Here is a 14,688-nt window from a genome sequence, read left to right on the forward strand (position 1 = left end):
TTCAATTAATTTCAGAGCCCAATATTTTCTTATCTTCCAAATCCTGTATAGAATTATCTGCATATTGCTGACAACCATGTTGTGGTATAGAATAATTCAAGCTGAGCAACACAAGGAAGCATTTATTCAAATGAGTCCAATGACTCACCCAGCCTGCGGTGCACAGGTCATTGTTGATGTGAAACTTGGATGCTGTGTAGTGATAGTGAATCGCCATAACTAATAAAAGGAAGGATTATGTATTCTTTTATTTATTTGTAAATAAAATAATACAAATTCAAGTTTGAAAAATGTATATACTAGATACTGTGACTTACATTCCTAAAAGGTGAACCAGAGGTGCAGTGAAAACTTCCCTAATAAATAAAAGAACAGACAATGTTATGATTTTATGTTTTTATTATTACATGTGAAGCACATTAAGCATGTGTAAATATTTCACACTGGCTGTAATTAAACTGGCTGACTGCTGAATATTATTTTAAACATAGTATTGTTGGATGAATTCGGAGAAAAAGCTTTTGGGGGATCATCTGGACTCACAGACGCCTTCATTGAGAATCTCAAACTGATAACTAGCACATTTAAGGGCGGCCATAGAACAAAGGTTCATGCTACGAGTACTCTGGTTCCTGGTCAGCTTCACACAGAACATGCGCTCTTCAGATCTGGGGCAGTCCCGAGCAGCTTTGCACTCACACTTCTTCGATGCTGAGGACAGATGAGAGAAAAATAAATTGATGCAATATGTTAAGTCTTCAAATATTCAACCTAATTTGTGTTCTTTATGTTGCCTAATGAAGTTTTAAAAATGATATGTGATGAATCAAGAATTCATTTGAGCAGCAGTAAGCTCAAAATACAACCACCGAAGAGTAAAGTGATGACGACTTCAACATAATTGCAGTGAGACATTCCTGCAAATCATCATGGGACTCTCAGAATGTAAAGGAACATTTGGATTTTTTTGTACAATCTGATTCTTCAACAACAGGATGATTTTGCTAAGCACAATTTAAAATATTGAGTCAATACAAGTGCTCAGAAAGACTCATTTTACCCATATTATTGGAGCCTTAGATTAGAAGATTGATACCTTTCACAAATATGTCCGTACAATAAAAATCTACAGCTTAGCTTAGCATATGCTAACCTTGGCCAGTCCACAAATGTATTATCAGAACTGAATATCAAACTCCAAACTAATTGCTCGTTGAGTGCATATGCCAAGAGTGGCCACTGGGACAAACTGATAAAAGGCTGACTGCCTGCTTCCTTTAGGCGCCAATGTTGGTCTGTTCACACAGCGTGCGTTGTAGCATAGAGCTCCGTGATTGGCTCGTGCTCTGGAACGTTCATTCTGGGATCTGATCTATTTTTTCCATGAGGCATGAATTTGGAAAGAAAACACACTGATAATCGATTAGAAATTATACATATCATATACTAAATAATCGCGTGACTGCGCCCACTTCTTTGTGCTGAGCTGAGCTAACCAAGTCCTGGCTGAAGCTTTATATGGACAGATTGGAGAGTGGTACTGATCTTCTCGTCTGACTCTCAGCAAGAATTGAGATTTCCGAAATTGTCAAACTATCCCCTTAAAGTATATTCACTTAAGCTTTCACATGATGTAGATAATATGGTTTAACTCTAGATCTGTCTGTCTTCAGCAATTAAAGTCCTCTACTCCCATCTCCTATTGATTCCACTATCTGTCCACAAGTTCCACAAATACCAAATATGTCACTGAAATTTAGAGAAATATTTTTATAATTATAGCCTATAATGATGCAGCCATAAACCTTTTACTTTAAAGGGTAAATCACTTTTCAGGAGGTTGAACTGAGAAGTAAAGTCTTATCATAATCTATTAGAATAACAGCAAAAATAAGTCCCAGGTAGTAAAAAATAAATATTTTATACAGGCACTAAATCATTAAAGCTAAACCACATCAAACAACAAACTGAATGTAAAAATGGTTAAATGTCAGACAAACTCACCAGAGCAGGTCTCCCATTCAAAACAGGTGTCATGTTCGCAGGGCACCTGCACAGAGCTCTTAGAGGACATTTGGGCTCTGAACTTGGCCCACTCCAGTTGGGCTGAATTGTCCTCCTCGCATACGCCCTCGCTGACAAAGAAGAGCGGATCATTGTGGCAACGGCCGGCAAGGAAGGAGCAGAGGGACATTGACATGGTGACACCGACGTCTATGTTCAGGATACAGAGACTCTCCGGCTGTGAACTGCACGCACACACACACACACACACACACACACACACACACACACACACACACACACACACACACACACACACACACACAGAGGTTAGTCATCTGCTGGTAAAAATAATAGAACTAATGTATTCCGTTAAGTTCACTTAAATTAAACAGTTTTTTTTATATACCACAATTAATGGATACAATGCAACTGAAAGTGCTTCACATAAGAACTTCACTTTTTTTTAAATGTAATGATAATAAGAAAAGCGACAATAAAGTCATTCATAAGAACTTACAGGCAGCTCTCCCGTTGAATACAGACACACTGAGAGTTCTGTAGCCTCTCTCCTGGACGGCACTGTCCCTCAGGAACAAACGTGTTCTCTACATATAGGAAATACACAGAAACACCTTTGCTGTATGTTTCATACAAAACATAGGCCCATTTGGGACCGTCCTGTACGCTTCCATTGAAAAACTTATTTTAATGGGAAATGGCTATGTGCTGCTCCTTATCAGAAATAGGGGAACCAGATGTGCATTTTCCAAACCAACCAATTGGTCCTCATCCTTAAAGCCTTCTTATCTCTCTCGTAAGAGCAAAACATGGTGTTAAGAAACACTGATGATGAAGTATAAATCTCAGGTTTTTGTCTTGTCTTCATTTTTTTTGGAGTGTGGAACAAGCTCACTGCTGTCACTTGTGCCCTTCGGGGGAAAACACCCACTACAACTGCAGTTTTCACCTAATGTAGTTTCAGTGGTTGTTTTCTGATCTCAGGCCACAGGGGACAGTAACAAGCACCTTTGCAATTTTGCAAGTTTGAAATAAACGTTTATGGGAGCTCTTTATGACCATTTCTGTAATTTCCCAAAAATAATGATCCGACTTCTCTCTCTTGCTTTGTTTCGCTACTTCTGTCACTTCATGTGAACAATTGAGTGCAGCACTATACATGTCTTACTGGAGAGACCTTGTGAAAATTTTTTAGTGATATCACATCTTAAAGGCTCAATGGAATGGCAGTTAGAGTGCTTCTGTAATGTTATTTTTCTGAGTGAAACAAAATATAATAATTCATTCAATAATCAAGAGAGATTTAATCCAATCAAATTGATTTGGTCACTAAAAGGTGGACGCAGCTTTGGACAGTTAAGTGTCTGGAGATTCACAGTGACTTGGAACTGTAGAGGCATTTGGACCATTGGAATCTACTTGTCTTTAAGATTTCCTCTGTGACACACCGAAATGTACTACTGGATGTGCAAAGTTTATTTTCCCATGACTGCTAGAGCAATCTACTATACCATTAATGCACTGTAGGTCAGCAGGTATTGGAGGCTCCCAGGTCAAACTGTCGCTGCACTTGTAGAAGTTTTGTGAAGACAGCACCAGGCCCGTCTCGTCACAGTTCAGGCTCACTGATTCCCTGACTTTGTACTGTTCTTTGTAGGGTAACAGCTTCATACCATCAGGGATTTCAGGAGGAAGGCACCGTCTCACTAAAGGCACAGGAGGACAGATTTTAACCTGACATAGATATCAGTCGCAGAAATATTTAAGATAACAGCTACTTGTGTTTGTGGAGAATGAGTGATGAAGAAAACAGGCTTACTGATGCATCTTCCATTTGGCTGACTCCACGTCCCATCAGGAAGACAATTGATGAACTGAAAACCGTCCAGTTCAAATCCACTGTAGCACTGGAACTCCTCATCCTCACCAAAGTTATAATACTGCTTCCCTTTCTGCAGGAGGACGTTAATAAATACAAGAAAAGTTACTAAGGAGACAAATATAAACCCTTCTGTCTGTGTTTATACCATACCTATGAATATTATATTCCATATCTATATATCTATAGATCCCCTAGATATTATATACCTTTAACCCCCCATTAAGAATTTATAAGCAGTATAGAAACATCTAATAGATGGTTTATAATACACTATAATGTAAAAGAGATCAGATTGCTCTTCTTAACTCCTCAAGCAAAGCTTTCCCTAGATCCAGGGGTTGGGGGTTTTCAGCACTACCTGCACATTTCTGCCAACAGCTGTTAACCTGAACTTCCAAAGAGATATTCAGGGCTGCTTACGGATAAAAAAAAGTCCACTTTCTATGAAGTGGTCGACACTGTAACTGGATGTTAGAATATAAACAGATTATGAATGACAATATAACACAGCTGTGTTATAATGAAATATAGATAAACTGAAATCAATGCACAAAAATACGTCACTGTCTAAGGCGGTGATACGTTTGTATACAGACAGTCTGTGTGCAGAAGATTACAGACTGGATCTTTTGACATATTGTATTTTGAAAGATATACAGATCTTGAAGAAACTTGTATACCATTGGATGGTTCCGGATACAGGTCCTTTTTGTCCAGTGTAAAAGCCTTCATAGGAGAAGTTCAAATTGTTCAAAATACTGCACATTGATAAACACTTAATGTTTATAGGCTGGTTATAGATCAGGGGTCTCCAACATGGAGCCCAAGGACACCTGGTAGCCCGCAAATAGCCAACGAGGTGCCTACAGAGCAGGTTCTGTAATCTTCTGTAATTTTTTATTTTTTTTGTAGCACTTGCAAGAAAGTGTACAAATGGGTTTCAATGTCAAAACACTCAAATACATTATTGGTATGCTTTAAAACAAAAAGGCCTTTATTAAATGTTCTGAGTTGAGTGAACGTGAGAGAAGAGTAAAGTATTACCTATAAAGAGATAGTCATGAATATTTATACTTTTTTCATTCTTAGATTTTCATGGATAGCCTATATTTATTTTCCTGGCAGTAACGAGTTCCCACATAAAAAAGACTAGAGAAGTGAGTTTTCTCTATTTTGGCTTTTTGTTAGTGGACACTTCCATCAGAGCAATAAGCTGTGAACTTTCTCTCTCTCTCTGTCTCTCTCTCTCTCATACATTTCAATCACTAACTGCAGGCTGGAGAGTTAGTGTTTACCCTGAGGACGCTGTTGGCGGGATTCTGTGGCCTCAGACAGCCCTGCACACCAGGAGGCAGCTCGTCCCTCCAGCCCACAGTGAAGTCGTTATCATTGTCACAGGTCTCCTGTCTGGACACGTAATCATGAACCAGAACACACACTAAATCCAAAGTTACTGTACCAAGACAGAACACATCCTTGACATTTAATAAATTTGAGTTGAAATTACTATATAAGCAGCAGGGCAACTAACATGGTGGACTCCATGGAAGGCAACCCACGTGTATATAAAAACAGCTCATTCTAAGGTAACGAAAATACAACAATTCTAATTATGAAAACATACCTATGAATATAATATTTCATTTCTGACAATAGAGCATCTTAAATGTTACACAGTAGACCATTAAAAAAAGATTGTTAATGACATTATAAATCCACTCCTTCTATTTTTACCTTCCAAATTATTGGCCCTTTACATTTCATTTCCACTGCGTGACTGCTTATCAGAGAAGTAGAACTTAAATGTACTCAGAAAATGTCACTAACAACTCAATAAAATAGCCTCACATTAGCAGTAACATTAAGTGATGTGAGTGAGGCAGAACCAGTTTGTCTTTGTTATATTTCCGAGATCTGACACAACGCATGACACAAAAGTTATATTCTGATTAAAGGTCCAGTCTGTAACATTTAGGAGGATATATTGGCAGAAATGGAATATAATATAAATAGGTATGTTTCCATTAGTGTATAATCACCTGAATATAAGAATAGTTGTGTTTTTGGTACCTTAGACTGAGCTTTTTTTATCTACAGAGGGAGCGGGTCCTCTTCTACAGGGTCCACCATGTTTCTACAGTAGCCCAGAATGGACGACAAAACAGTGGCTCCATTGGCAGTGACCTAAGTATCCCTACACACTAAGGTGAGCGGTATTCAGTTGGTTGGTAATCTGCAACTTCACCACAAGATGCAACTAAATCCACACTGGTCCTTATCCAGTAACATCTTATCGGATCAGTTTGTTTAGCGTCCAGTTAAGAGGGAATCTCTAATCAGAATGATTTTCACCAGTACCATGTACCAAGTGTCAAGATGTCTAAAGCAACCTTACATACCTTTCAAAGATGGAGATGTGACACTGTTCCTCATGTCTGGCAGGGCCCTTGCAGGGTTCGCCTCCTCTGAGGGGGGCAGGATTATTACACTGCCTGGTTCGATGTCTCTTCATTGTGATTGCACAGTGACTCCATGGGCCCCAGCAGCTCCAGTAACCATCCACTTTGTCTATGTATTTGAACAGACACCAAACCACATTTGTGTTGTGAACATAATCAATCCTGGTTAGAATCAGTATGCAGGCCATTACAGTGTGGCATTCTGTCTATGCCTTAAAGTGTAAAAGTACTTCTGGCAGCCCCTACAGGCTTCAGCGTTCTTCAAATCCCACAATAGTGTTGGATCAGAGGACAGAGGAATCTGCGAGTTTTAGAATATTTCCACCAGTAGTGGAGCTAAGAATATGACTTTTATCCTGAGGGAGATACTTGAAGAAAGGTCATGGGAAGTGTAGGAAAAACATAGGGACGGAAAAAATATATTTCCAACACAGGCCAAAACTAAAGTGCTTATGCAGGTGTGGATGGGTGGTATGTAGAAACTAATCCACAGAGAATGTGCCAAAGCTGGTGCACACAATAAGAAAGCAACACTGCCAGTGGTAAATGGTAAACTGATTTCCAGTTCCTAATGCCATTTTTTTCATTAGAGTTATTTCAGGCACCCCTTGTTCCTGCAGTGAAAGTCCTGTTCCTTTCCTTTATAGATAGTATTGGTGACGGCTGAAGCACTTTAAGGCTTGAATGGACATGAAACTCTTATGGTTGACTCATCAGTACAAAAGATGAGCAACCACATTATGCTCATAGAAGTCGTAGAGAAAGTCAACTATAACTCCCAGGGTAAAATTCGTGAAGAATGATTAAATCGCAAAGCTTAAAATTCTATTGCACGCACTTCCATCAATGGCCAAAAGCTTGAACCTTTAAGTCATGGTGGTGGGATGGAAACATGATGACAATGTAGGTCTGTTTGATTGGTTTCTAAATGGTACAGAGTGAAATGTCTTTACAACTATTCAGTGGTTTGCCATTAAAGTTTGTGCAGACATTTATGGTTGCCAGAGGATGAATTTGACTTTGGTGATCCTCTACATTCTCCTCAATCACCATCATGAAGTTGATATTTTTGGCCTTGAGTGAAATGTTACAAAACTTTTAGAATGATTGCCATGCATTGACATTCATGTTGCCTTCAGGAGTGGGTTTGAATAATTCGGTATTGCTAAATTATCTAGAAGACTTACAGAGGTAATCTGAATTTAGAATGAGGAACAATACTTCCACTGCAACACACTACTCTTGTTATCTATCCTCTTCTCACTTCAGCAACAGTGTCCTCACAACTTAACTTTAACGCCAAGTATACTCTATTTTGCAGCGGTCCTGCTGTACCTGAAGTGTAGTCAGGAGCTCGTTGTTCACAGTTAGTGCCAAATGTTCCGGTTTGGCAAACACACTTGCACTCTGTGCCAGAGAGAATTTGTCTGGCGTTGTTGGGGCAGGGAGCACACTTGCAGGCATCAAACTCATCTGAGTATTGCAGCAGGGCCTTCCTCAGGTGTCTCCTCTTTGTGACAGCACATGGGATCCCCCGAACCAGATCTATGATGGAAAGCCCCTGGATAAACACACATATACATGAATGCAACATCTGCTTTTTGTAGACATATAACTTTGTTTTTTTATAGTTGTTCTTCTTGAATTTTCGGCTGGATTCAAAGGTGGGGTCAGTCATTCTGGAGAATAGTTAATTGCTGAGTCATATTTCCAGGTCATCAACCCAAGGCTTCGGTATCTGACAAACTCTGAATATAACCACAATCTGTTGGGTTGTGTGGCTCGCTCCAAGCCACTTTGTTTGTTTCCTGTTTACCATAACCCAAAGCAAAGCACAGGTATTTGACAACCTGGGAATGAGATTCAACAATCAGCTATCTTTCTCCAGATCGACTGACCCTACCTTTAAGACATTTAAGTGGTCCTTTTTTAACCTTGCTCTCGACTATAGCAGGATTGTCAAGTACAGACTTGGCCCAGTTCTTGAAGGTTGTTTGGTCCGGAGCTGAGCCCTGCCTCTCCCAGGCCAAAGCTGCTGCCTCTCTGGTTCGACCTCCTTTGACCAAAGAGAAAGACTTTTCTGCTGCCTGAATGAACGAGCCTGGACAAAAGGAATGAATGAAGGAAAGATCATAGAGATAATAAGATCAGTGGTCTTTTCATAGTGAGTAAGCCATGAATAGCAGAGTAGTAATAAATAATGTGTGCTTCCTGGCACATTTTGGTAAAAACCTTCATATTTCTTAGTCATCTTGTTGTCATCGCATCGAGATACTCTGCTGTGTTCGGTGTAGAGGATGATGGTCCAGGTGGTCTCTCGATTTAGGCAGCCTTTGACATGCTCTACTGTTTCATCTGTTGGAGAGGGAGAGTGTAGAGCACCACAATGCAGAAACAAGGGAACTGAAATCAGAACATGATGTAAGGGATAATGCCCAGCGAGGTCAGGAATTAATTTGTGGAGGCAATTGCCAACTAGAACTGGTTCTGGCCTCCATGTCGTATCCAGTTATCCATTCCTTCCTAAGGAAGGACTTATCCAAGAACACATAATTCATGAGGTTATTCTAAAGATCTGCATTATGTGTGATAAGAAATGAGCAGAATTGCTTGTTAACAGCACAGAGAAATGCGCTTCTGATATAACCAGCTAGACTTCGAGGGAAAGAAACCGGAGGTGCAAAAACGTTAACTCATTTCAGGGTTTTAGGACTCATTCCTACATCCAGAAGTTTAGATCACAAGCTAAACAGTAACATGATGTAATCTACTAGCAATGTGCACTCGCACATATTTGATTGGGCATAGCAGTGTCTTGCTGGATGATACTGCATTGTGTTGTAGCCATGTTCAACCAGAATGACCTGCATTTTGTCAAGTTGTTAAAGACACATAATTCTTGGAAAGAGGTAAGGGAGGTAGTGAGGAGCAATATGGGCATTCAGTAAATAAACACTTCTGCCTTTTTTGGGTGTAGTTGGACAATACATCATCCAACCTATTCTTTTAAGTATACTTATACTGAACCCTACACTTGATCTCAGTTTGTCTATAGACTTCTGGGTTACCACTGCAGCCCAGGGTGTCATTCTGAACACCTGACCTGCTGTTGTACCTGAACTTTTGATTTCCTCTCGGTTGTACTGGTACAGCAGGTCATAGTGGCCTCCCAGTCTGCCTGAGCTGTAGTAGTGCGTCCCAAAGCGCTTGAAGATGTCCCTGTAGAGGGCGTAGTTGTACTCGAGAGGAAGAGCGTGAAGGAACTGGAGGAAAGGCAGTGACAGGACAAGGTCCTCCGGGTCCTTCAACTTAAACTTGGACACAGGCAGAAGCTGGTGCACCCGGAAGAACGTGGAGTCCTATAAAAGGAAATATAGAAAATGACTAAAAAGTTTTAAAATTAAAAGATTAATTCATTAATTAAAGTATAGCTGCAACCAGCGATGTAAACAGATACATGGATGTGTGTGTGTTGCCTTTCTACCTTGTGGGGACCATGTTTCAGAACTTGAGAGTGGAACATTCTTTGAAAAATGGGGACATTTTGCCTGGCCATCACGTCTTTATGTTATGTTATGTCCCTACAAATGTGTGTACGTGTTACGCACCATTTTCTTTGATGCTTTAAAAGCCTCGGTGTTAGACATGAATTGCGTCCTAGATGAGCCAGAGAAGAAAAACACAGGGAAGAAGAAGAGGCTGTTGGCATTGACGCTTCCAGATGAAGTGACCACAGGGTCCTTTACCCTGGGGTCGACAATCTCAGTGTGCAGCGGCTGGGGCCTGTAGCTGAAGTCCTCCACCACTCCAACCTTTAAAACCACAACCACATCTGTAATTTAAAATCAATAACAACAAGAACAATAACTGTACTTTTCCTGAAGTATTTATCTGTGGTGGTAAAGCTAAAGCTGAAAAAAGATTCTCTGTAAACCACTGATGGACATTTTCCAAATTACTATGTTAAAATCAAAGATGCTAGTATAAGAGTTGTTATTTTCAGTCCTTGGAATGAAAGAAAAAGTCCCTTTTCACGCTATCTAAGTAGCTTATTACACTTAATAAGTAAATAAAAGATACTAGGAGATTTTTCTGATGTTCATAACACAAATCAATTTAAAGGAAAAAAAATAATTTTCAGTGTGTGTGTGTTAATGACGGTCATAGTTATAGCCATTTGTATCTGAGGAGCTTTTCTAGTGTGTCAGTATTCTGACTTGGGTTGTCTACCTTTTTGTCATCATCTGGCTCTGATAGCGTGCGTTACCCTTGAGGAGCCAGGATAACATGAGTGAAATGCCATTCTTCTGTCACTATTACTCTGACTTTTACCCACAAAGATGACATCCCCAATTTTAATCCTGCCTACAAAGCTCTGATTGGTCACTCGATTCTCCATCTGCGGAAACAGCTGTCAGTGAGCAATCTGGAAGTCTGGAACTGGGCTAGCGTCACAGAAGGGCTGTACAATTAAATATTAATAATACTACCGTAATGTTGAATGACTCAAAGTTGTGAGGGACTCGGTGGTAGACCAGCGTACTCTGAGGCCTCCTCAAGTTGCAAATTTCCCCCATAAACATGTTGTCCAGTACCTCTCCCCTAGACTCCTCTGCCATGGCATCGTACCTTCAAACACACATCAGTGAAAAGTCAAATCTCATTGAATTATCTTTAAAGTAGGCACTAAAGCCCAAAGATTCATCTACAGACTGATATTAGATGGGATCAATTGTTGAGCAGTAAACAGGAGCGATACTTTTGAATTGAATACATAAGATATTCATGTTTAATATTGTTTGTTTTATGTGTGTATATTTATAATTTTATATTTATAATAATATTTAAATTATCTAAATTAAGTGATGTTTACCATTCAGAATTTACAATCTTAAAGAAATAAGGAAATTGTTCACCTGTAACAGCTCAAGAGCCGAAAAAAAGTTTCATTTCAAGTAAAATTTTCATGGCAGCACAATGGAATCAGCAAACCACTGACTGATATGAAACATATCTTTAACACAAAATATTTATATTGTAAACAAAATTTGGAAGATATATAGATTTTTATTGTTTTTTAAGTGTTTGGCTTCAGGCTCTAATAAGTACAAATATACTGTATTTTTGTCTTTGCAGCAGTGACAAGACAAACTAATAGAAATGAAATGACAGCAGAGCACTTGGCAGAAAAGAATGTAATTTATTGAACACAGCAGGGAGTAGTGGGCCGACGTTGTAAAGTCAGCAGTGACCTTTTGACCTTTAACTTACCCATTTTGCAGCAGATCAGCCCCAGGGGCCACTCTCTTCTCGGCTGGACACACAGTTTTCAAGTCTCTCTCGACACAGTTTCTCTCGTCAGAGTTATCTCCACAGTCGTTCTGTCTGTTGCATGTTAACACCGAGTTGATGCAGCGTCCTGCAGCAGAAAGGATGTTGGAATGTTTGTGTTTGTGTTGTGACAGCAGATCAGCAATTAAAGAAGTTGGTCTGAAATAAAACAGTATTAAGAGGATTGCATAGTTATTCTATAAGTTATGTAAAATCGCTAATTACCGTTATCACACTTGAAGTTGTCTTTGCAGTCGATGGGTAGTAACTTGCACTCAGTGGAGGGGAAACAGATCCTCTCCTCTGTCAGCTCCTCACTGCAGGCTGATCCACCAAACTGGGACGGCCTCTGGACAGACCTCGTCCGCAACTGGGATAACGACATGTGAGGGAGATTTTGATTTATTTAAGAAAAACACTGAACACTAACTTAGTGATCATCAATTGAAACAGGCAGCTATAAAAATTTAGCAGTTAGAAAACTACTCTGGAGGAATCTGGTCTATGACCTCAGTATTTCTAAAGTTCTATGGCCCTTGGTAGCAGTAACTACTTTTGTCTTTCCATGTACTGTATATCACTACTTTAAAATCAGTGTACTATTTATTTACTCTTTTTTATGTATATTTACATTTCAGTAAAGTTGTATCGAATTAAAGGTCCAGTGTGGAACATTTAGGATCTGTTGGCAGAAATGGAATATAATATTCATAGCTATGTTTTCATTAGTGTATAATCACCTGAAAATAAGAATCGCTTTGTTTTTGTTACCTCAGAATGAGCTGTTTTTATCTACAGAGGGAGTGGGTCCTCTTCTAAGTAGTCTGCCATTTTGAACCGCCATGTTTCTACACAATGGCGGACTGTTTGAAGGGGCGCAGAAAGTTGTGATGCATTTATGGGGGAACAGCTTAGTCAAGGTTAGGATTAGCACCCTATTACATTTTGTCCACAGTCATGTTTTATCTAGCACACGGGCATCCAAGAGGACACTTTTGCAGTGTTTTTTTCAAACATGGGGACACCAGGGTTTTCACAGCCACTGTAGTTTCTCTTACACACGTGGAAGGTGAGCCGTATTCAGTTGGTCGCAATCTGCAACTTCATCTCTTGATGCCACTCAATCCTACACACTGGTCGTTTAAGTCAGAGACAGAGAGGGTCCAGTTCTAAAGTGTCTGGACACCTGGTTGTTTCTGTATCATTAAATTTACCAATACCGGTAAGAATGACTGCAAATTAAATCAAGAATCGTATTCCTGTAACCCTAACCCTTTTCTCAATATATCCACACAGTCTTAACATTTTTGCAGTAAGTATTCAAGAGATCAATGTACTCTACAATTCTGTACCAACTGAAAATTCCACAATACATGATCAATAAACATTCATCAAAGTGAAAAATAAAGCTAAATAATCTACAGCTGGAAAATGGTAGATTAGTGGAAAGATTAAATATTTAGGTAAGATATTCCTGGAGCTGTTGAGCACCATCTGCAAATGATTTTATCTAATAATATTCCCTTGCTGTGAACAGCTCCTCTATGTGTGCACTGCACAGTTGTGTCCATCAACAGCAAATAACTGCTGTATGTATATTTCATTTAGTCTCTTTTCCAATCTAAATACACTTACAGACACAGCATAAGAATATGCCAGGTTTTTGCAGTGTGATTTGTGTTTCTTGCCTGTTTCTTGGCGCAGGGTGAGCAGTCAGACCAAGGCCCAAACTCTGCCAGCAGGCAGTTGATTGGACAGCTCTGCTCGTTACATGCTCTCCATTCTCGTTTCGGACACAGATTTTCACAGCTTTTCTGCCAGAAATATTCATCTTTATGAAATATCCTGTCGAAAAAGTATGAAAGTTAATTTTACTTAGAGCAGCTGTTGGCCTCGTCTGCATTAGGCATTTGTATTTCACAACAACAGCAGAGGAAACAGATCTTGGTCAATCTTTTTGGCTCTTCTTTCACAGCAGTTTCAGTTTTTGAAATACGTAAGAATGAAAATGTCATACTCTATGTCTGACTTGTATCAGTGCTATCTCACCTGTCCTTGTACTGTGTACCGTGGTTGCAGGTCCTGGAGCAGGCAGACCAGGGTCCCCAGGAGAACCGTTCACAGTAACAGGCCAGACCAGCTGATATGTAGCCAAGGAGCTGTAGAAGCAGGACCAAGCGGCTGGAAGGAGCCATGAGGGCAGTTCAAACTGGTTTCACCTCCTCTGAAAATAATTTGATGACCAGACCATCATTAAGTCATTTAGTCACATCATTTATTGTATTTTGCATTAGCACTATAAAATCAAACAATATTTATGAGATATCCATTAGCTGTACTCTACTCAGGGCAGCTTTTCCAAATGTTTTTATGCAATAGCTACTACACACTTTACATTGAGACTAAATATATTTTTGATGCACATAAAATGTCTTTTAGTCAGGCAGGGTAAGTTTTGGTAGGACATAGCACATTTCATAAATAGAGTGATTTCACTTTTAAAATTATACAAAGCATCAAAACATCATTGTGCAGGTTTGAATATTAAATGAAAAAAGTTAATTCAGTTTTTATTCCTGCAATATTTAATTCAGTTCAGTCAACATGTTTTAAGAAAGCAAAATCTGACTCACCGCTTATACTGGCGTCCTCTTCAGCAGATATTAGAGCATATGCTTTATTTTCGCTCCCGTGTTTGGCTGTATATTTGGACAAAAGAAGTCTTCTCACTAAGTTGACTCTGCACTGCAGGCAGAGCTGAATCTGACTGGTTTGTGTCTGTGGGGCCAGCAGCAATATAAAACCTCCCCCTGTTTTATTTATCATGGGAATCCAGTTGTTTTGGGGGAGGTTTAAACTTGTATTGCCCAATCTCAAAACTAAAAATTATGCTTTCTTAATAATCCTAAAACACAGAAAAGAAAAACACATAAGGTTCTTACATAACCCTCTTGTCCCTCATTGTTACGGGAAGTAAAGCTCTGGACATTC

At 39.4% G+C, this 14,688-nt stretch overlaps 1 protein-coding gene across 1 annotated transcript; it reads right to left on the reverse strand.

Moving 5' to 3' along the window:
* Positions 1 to 381: 381 nt before the first annotated feature.
* c6 (complement component 6) lies at positions 382 to 14,556 on the reverse strand. The gene is made up of 18 exons (XM_051411647.1): positions 14,331 to 14,556; positions 13,747 to 13,921; positions 13,386 to 13,542; positions 11,923 to 12,067; positions 11,638 to 11,785; positions 10,857 to 10,995; positions 9,975 to 10,178; positions 9,482 to 9,725; positions 8,599 to 8,721; positions 8,301 to 8,467; positions 7,702 to 7,927; positions 6,307 to 6,475; positions 5,203 to 5,314; positions 3,845 to 3,977; positions 3,537 to 3,731; positions 2,525 to 2,612; positions 2,005 to 2,249; positions 382 to 711 (listed from the first exon to the last, which is right to left on the reverse strand). The coding sequence occupies exons 2-18, from the start codon at positions 13,890 to 13,892 to the stop codon at positions 530 to 532; spliced, it is 2,823 nt and encodes a 940-aa protein (XP_051267607.1). The 5' UTR covers positions 13,893 to 13,921; positions 14,331 to 14,556; the 3' UTR covers positions 382 to 529.
* Between the last annotated feature and the right edge of the window lie 132 nt (positions 14,557 to 14,688).

Source organism: Dicentrarchus labrax, unplaced genomic scaffold (genome assembly GCF_905237075.1).
Source record: "Dicentrarchus labrax unplaced genomic scaffold, dlabrax2021, whole genome shotgun sequence".
NCBI classification, from domain to species: Eukaryota; Metazoa; Chordata; class Actinopteri; family Moronidae; genus Dicentrarchus; species Dicentrarchus labrax.

What these genes read in the sequence shown, in the direction of transcription:
- c6 (XM_051411647.1), bottom strand. Translation starts at nt 13,892, where the DNA reads ATGGCTCCTTCCAGCCGCTTGGTCCTGCTTCTACAGCTCCTTGGCTAC. An exon ending in CACCCTGCGCCAAGAAACAG is followed by an intron (nt 12,068 to 13,385) that starts GCAAGAAACACA and finishes TCGTTATCCCAG; the next exon opens with TTGCGGACGAGGTCTGTCCA. An exon ending in AGAGGAAATCAAAAGTTCAG is followed by an intron (nt 8,722 to 9,481) that starts GTACAACAGCAG and finishes CCTCTCCAACAG; the next exon opens with ATGAAACAGTAGAGCATGTC.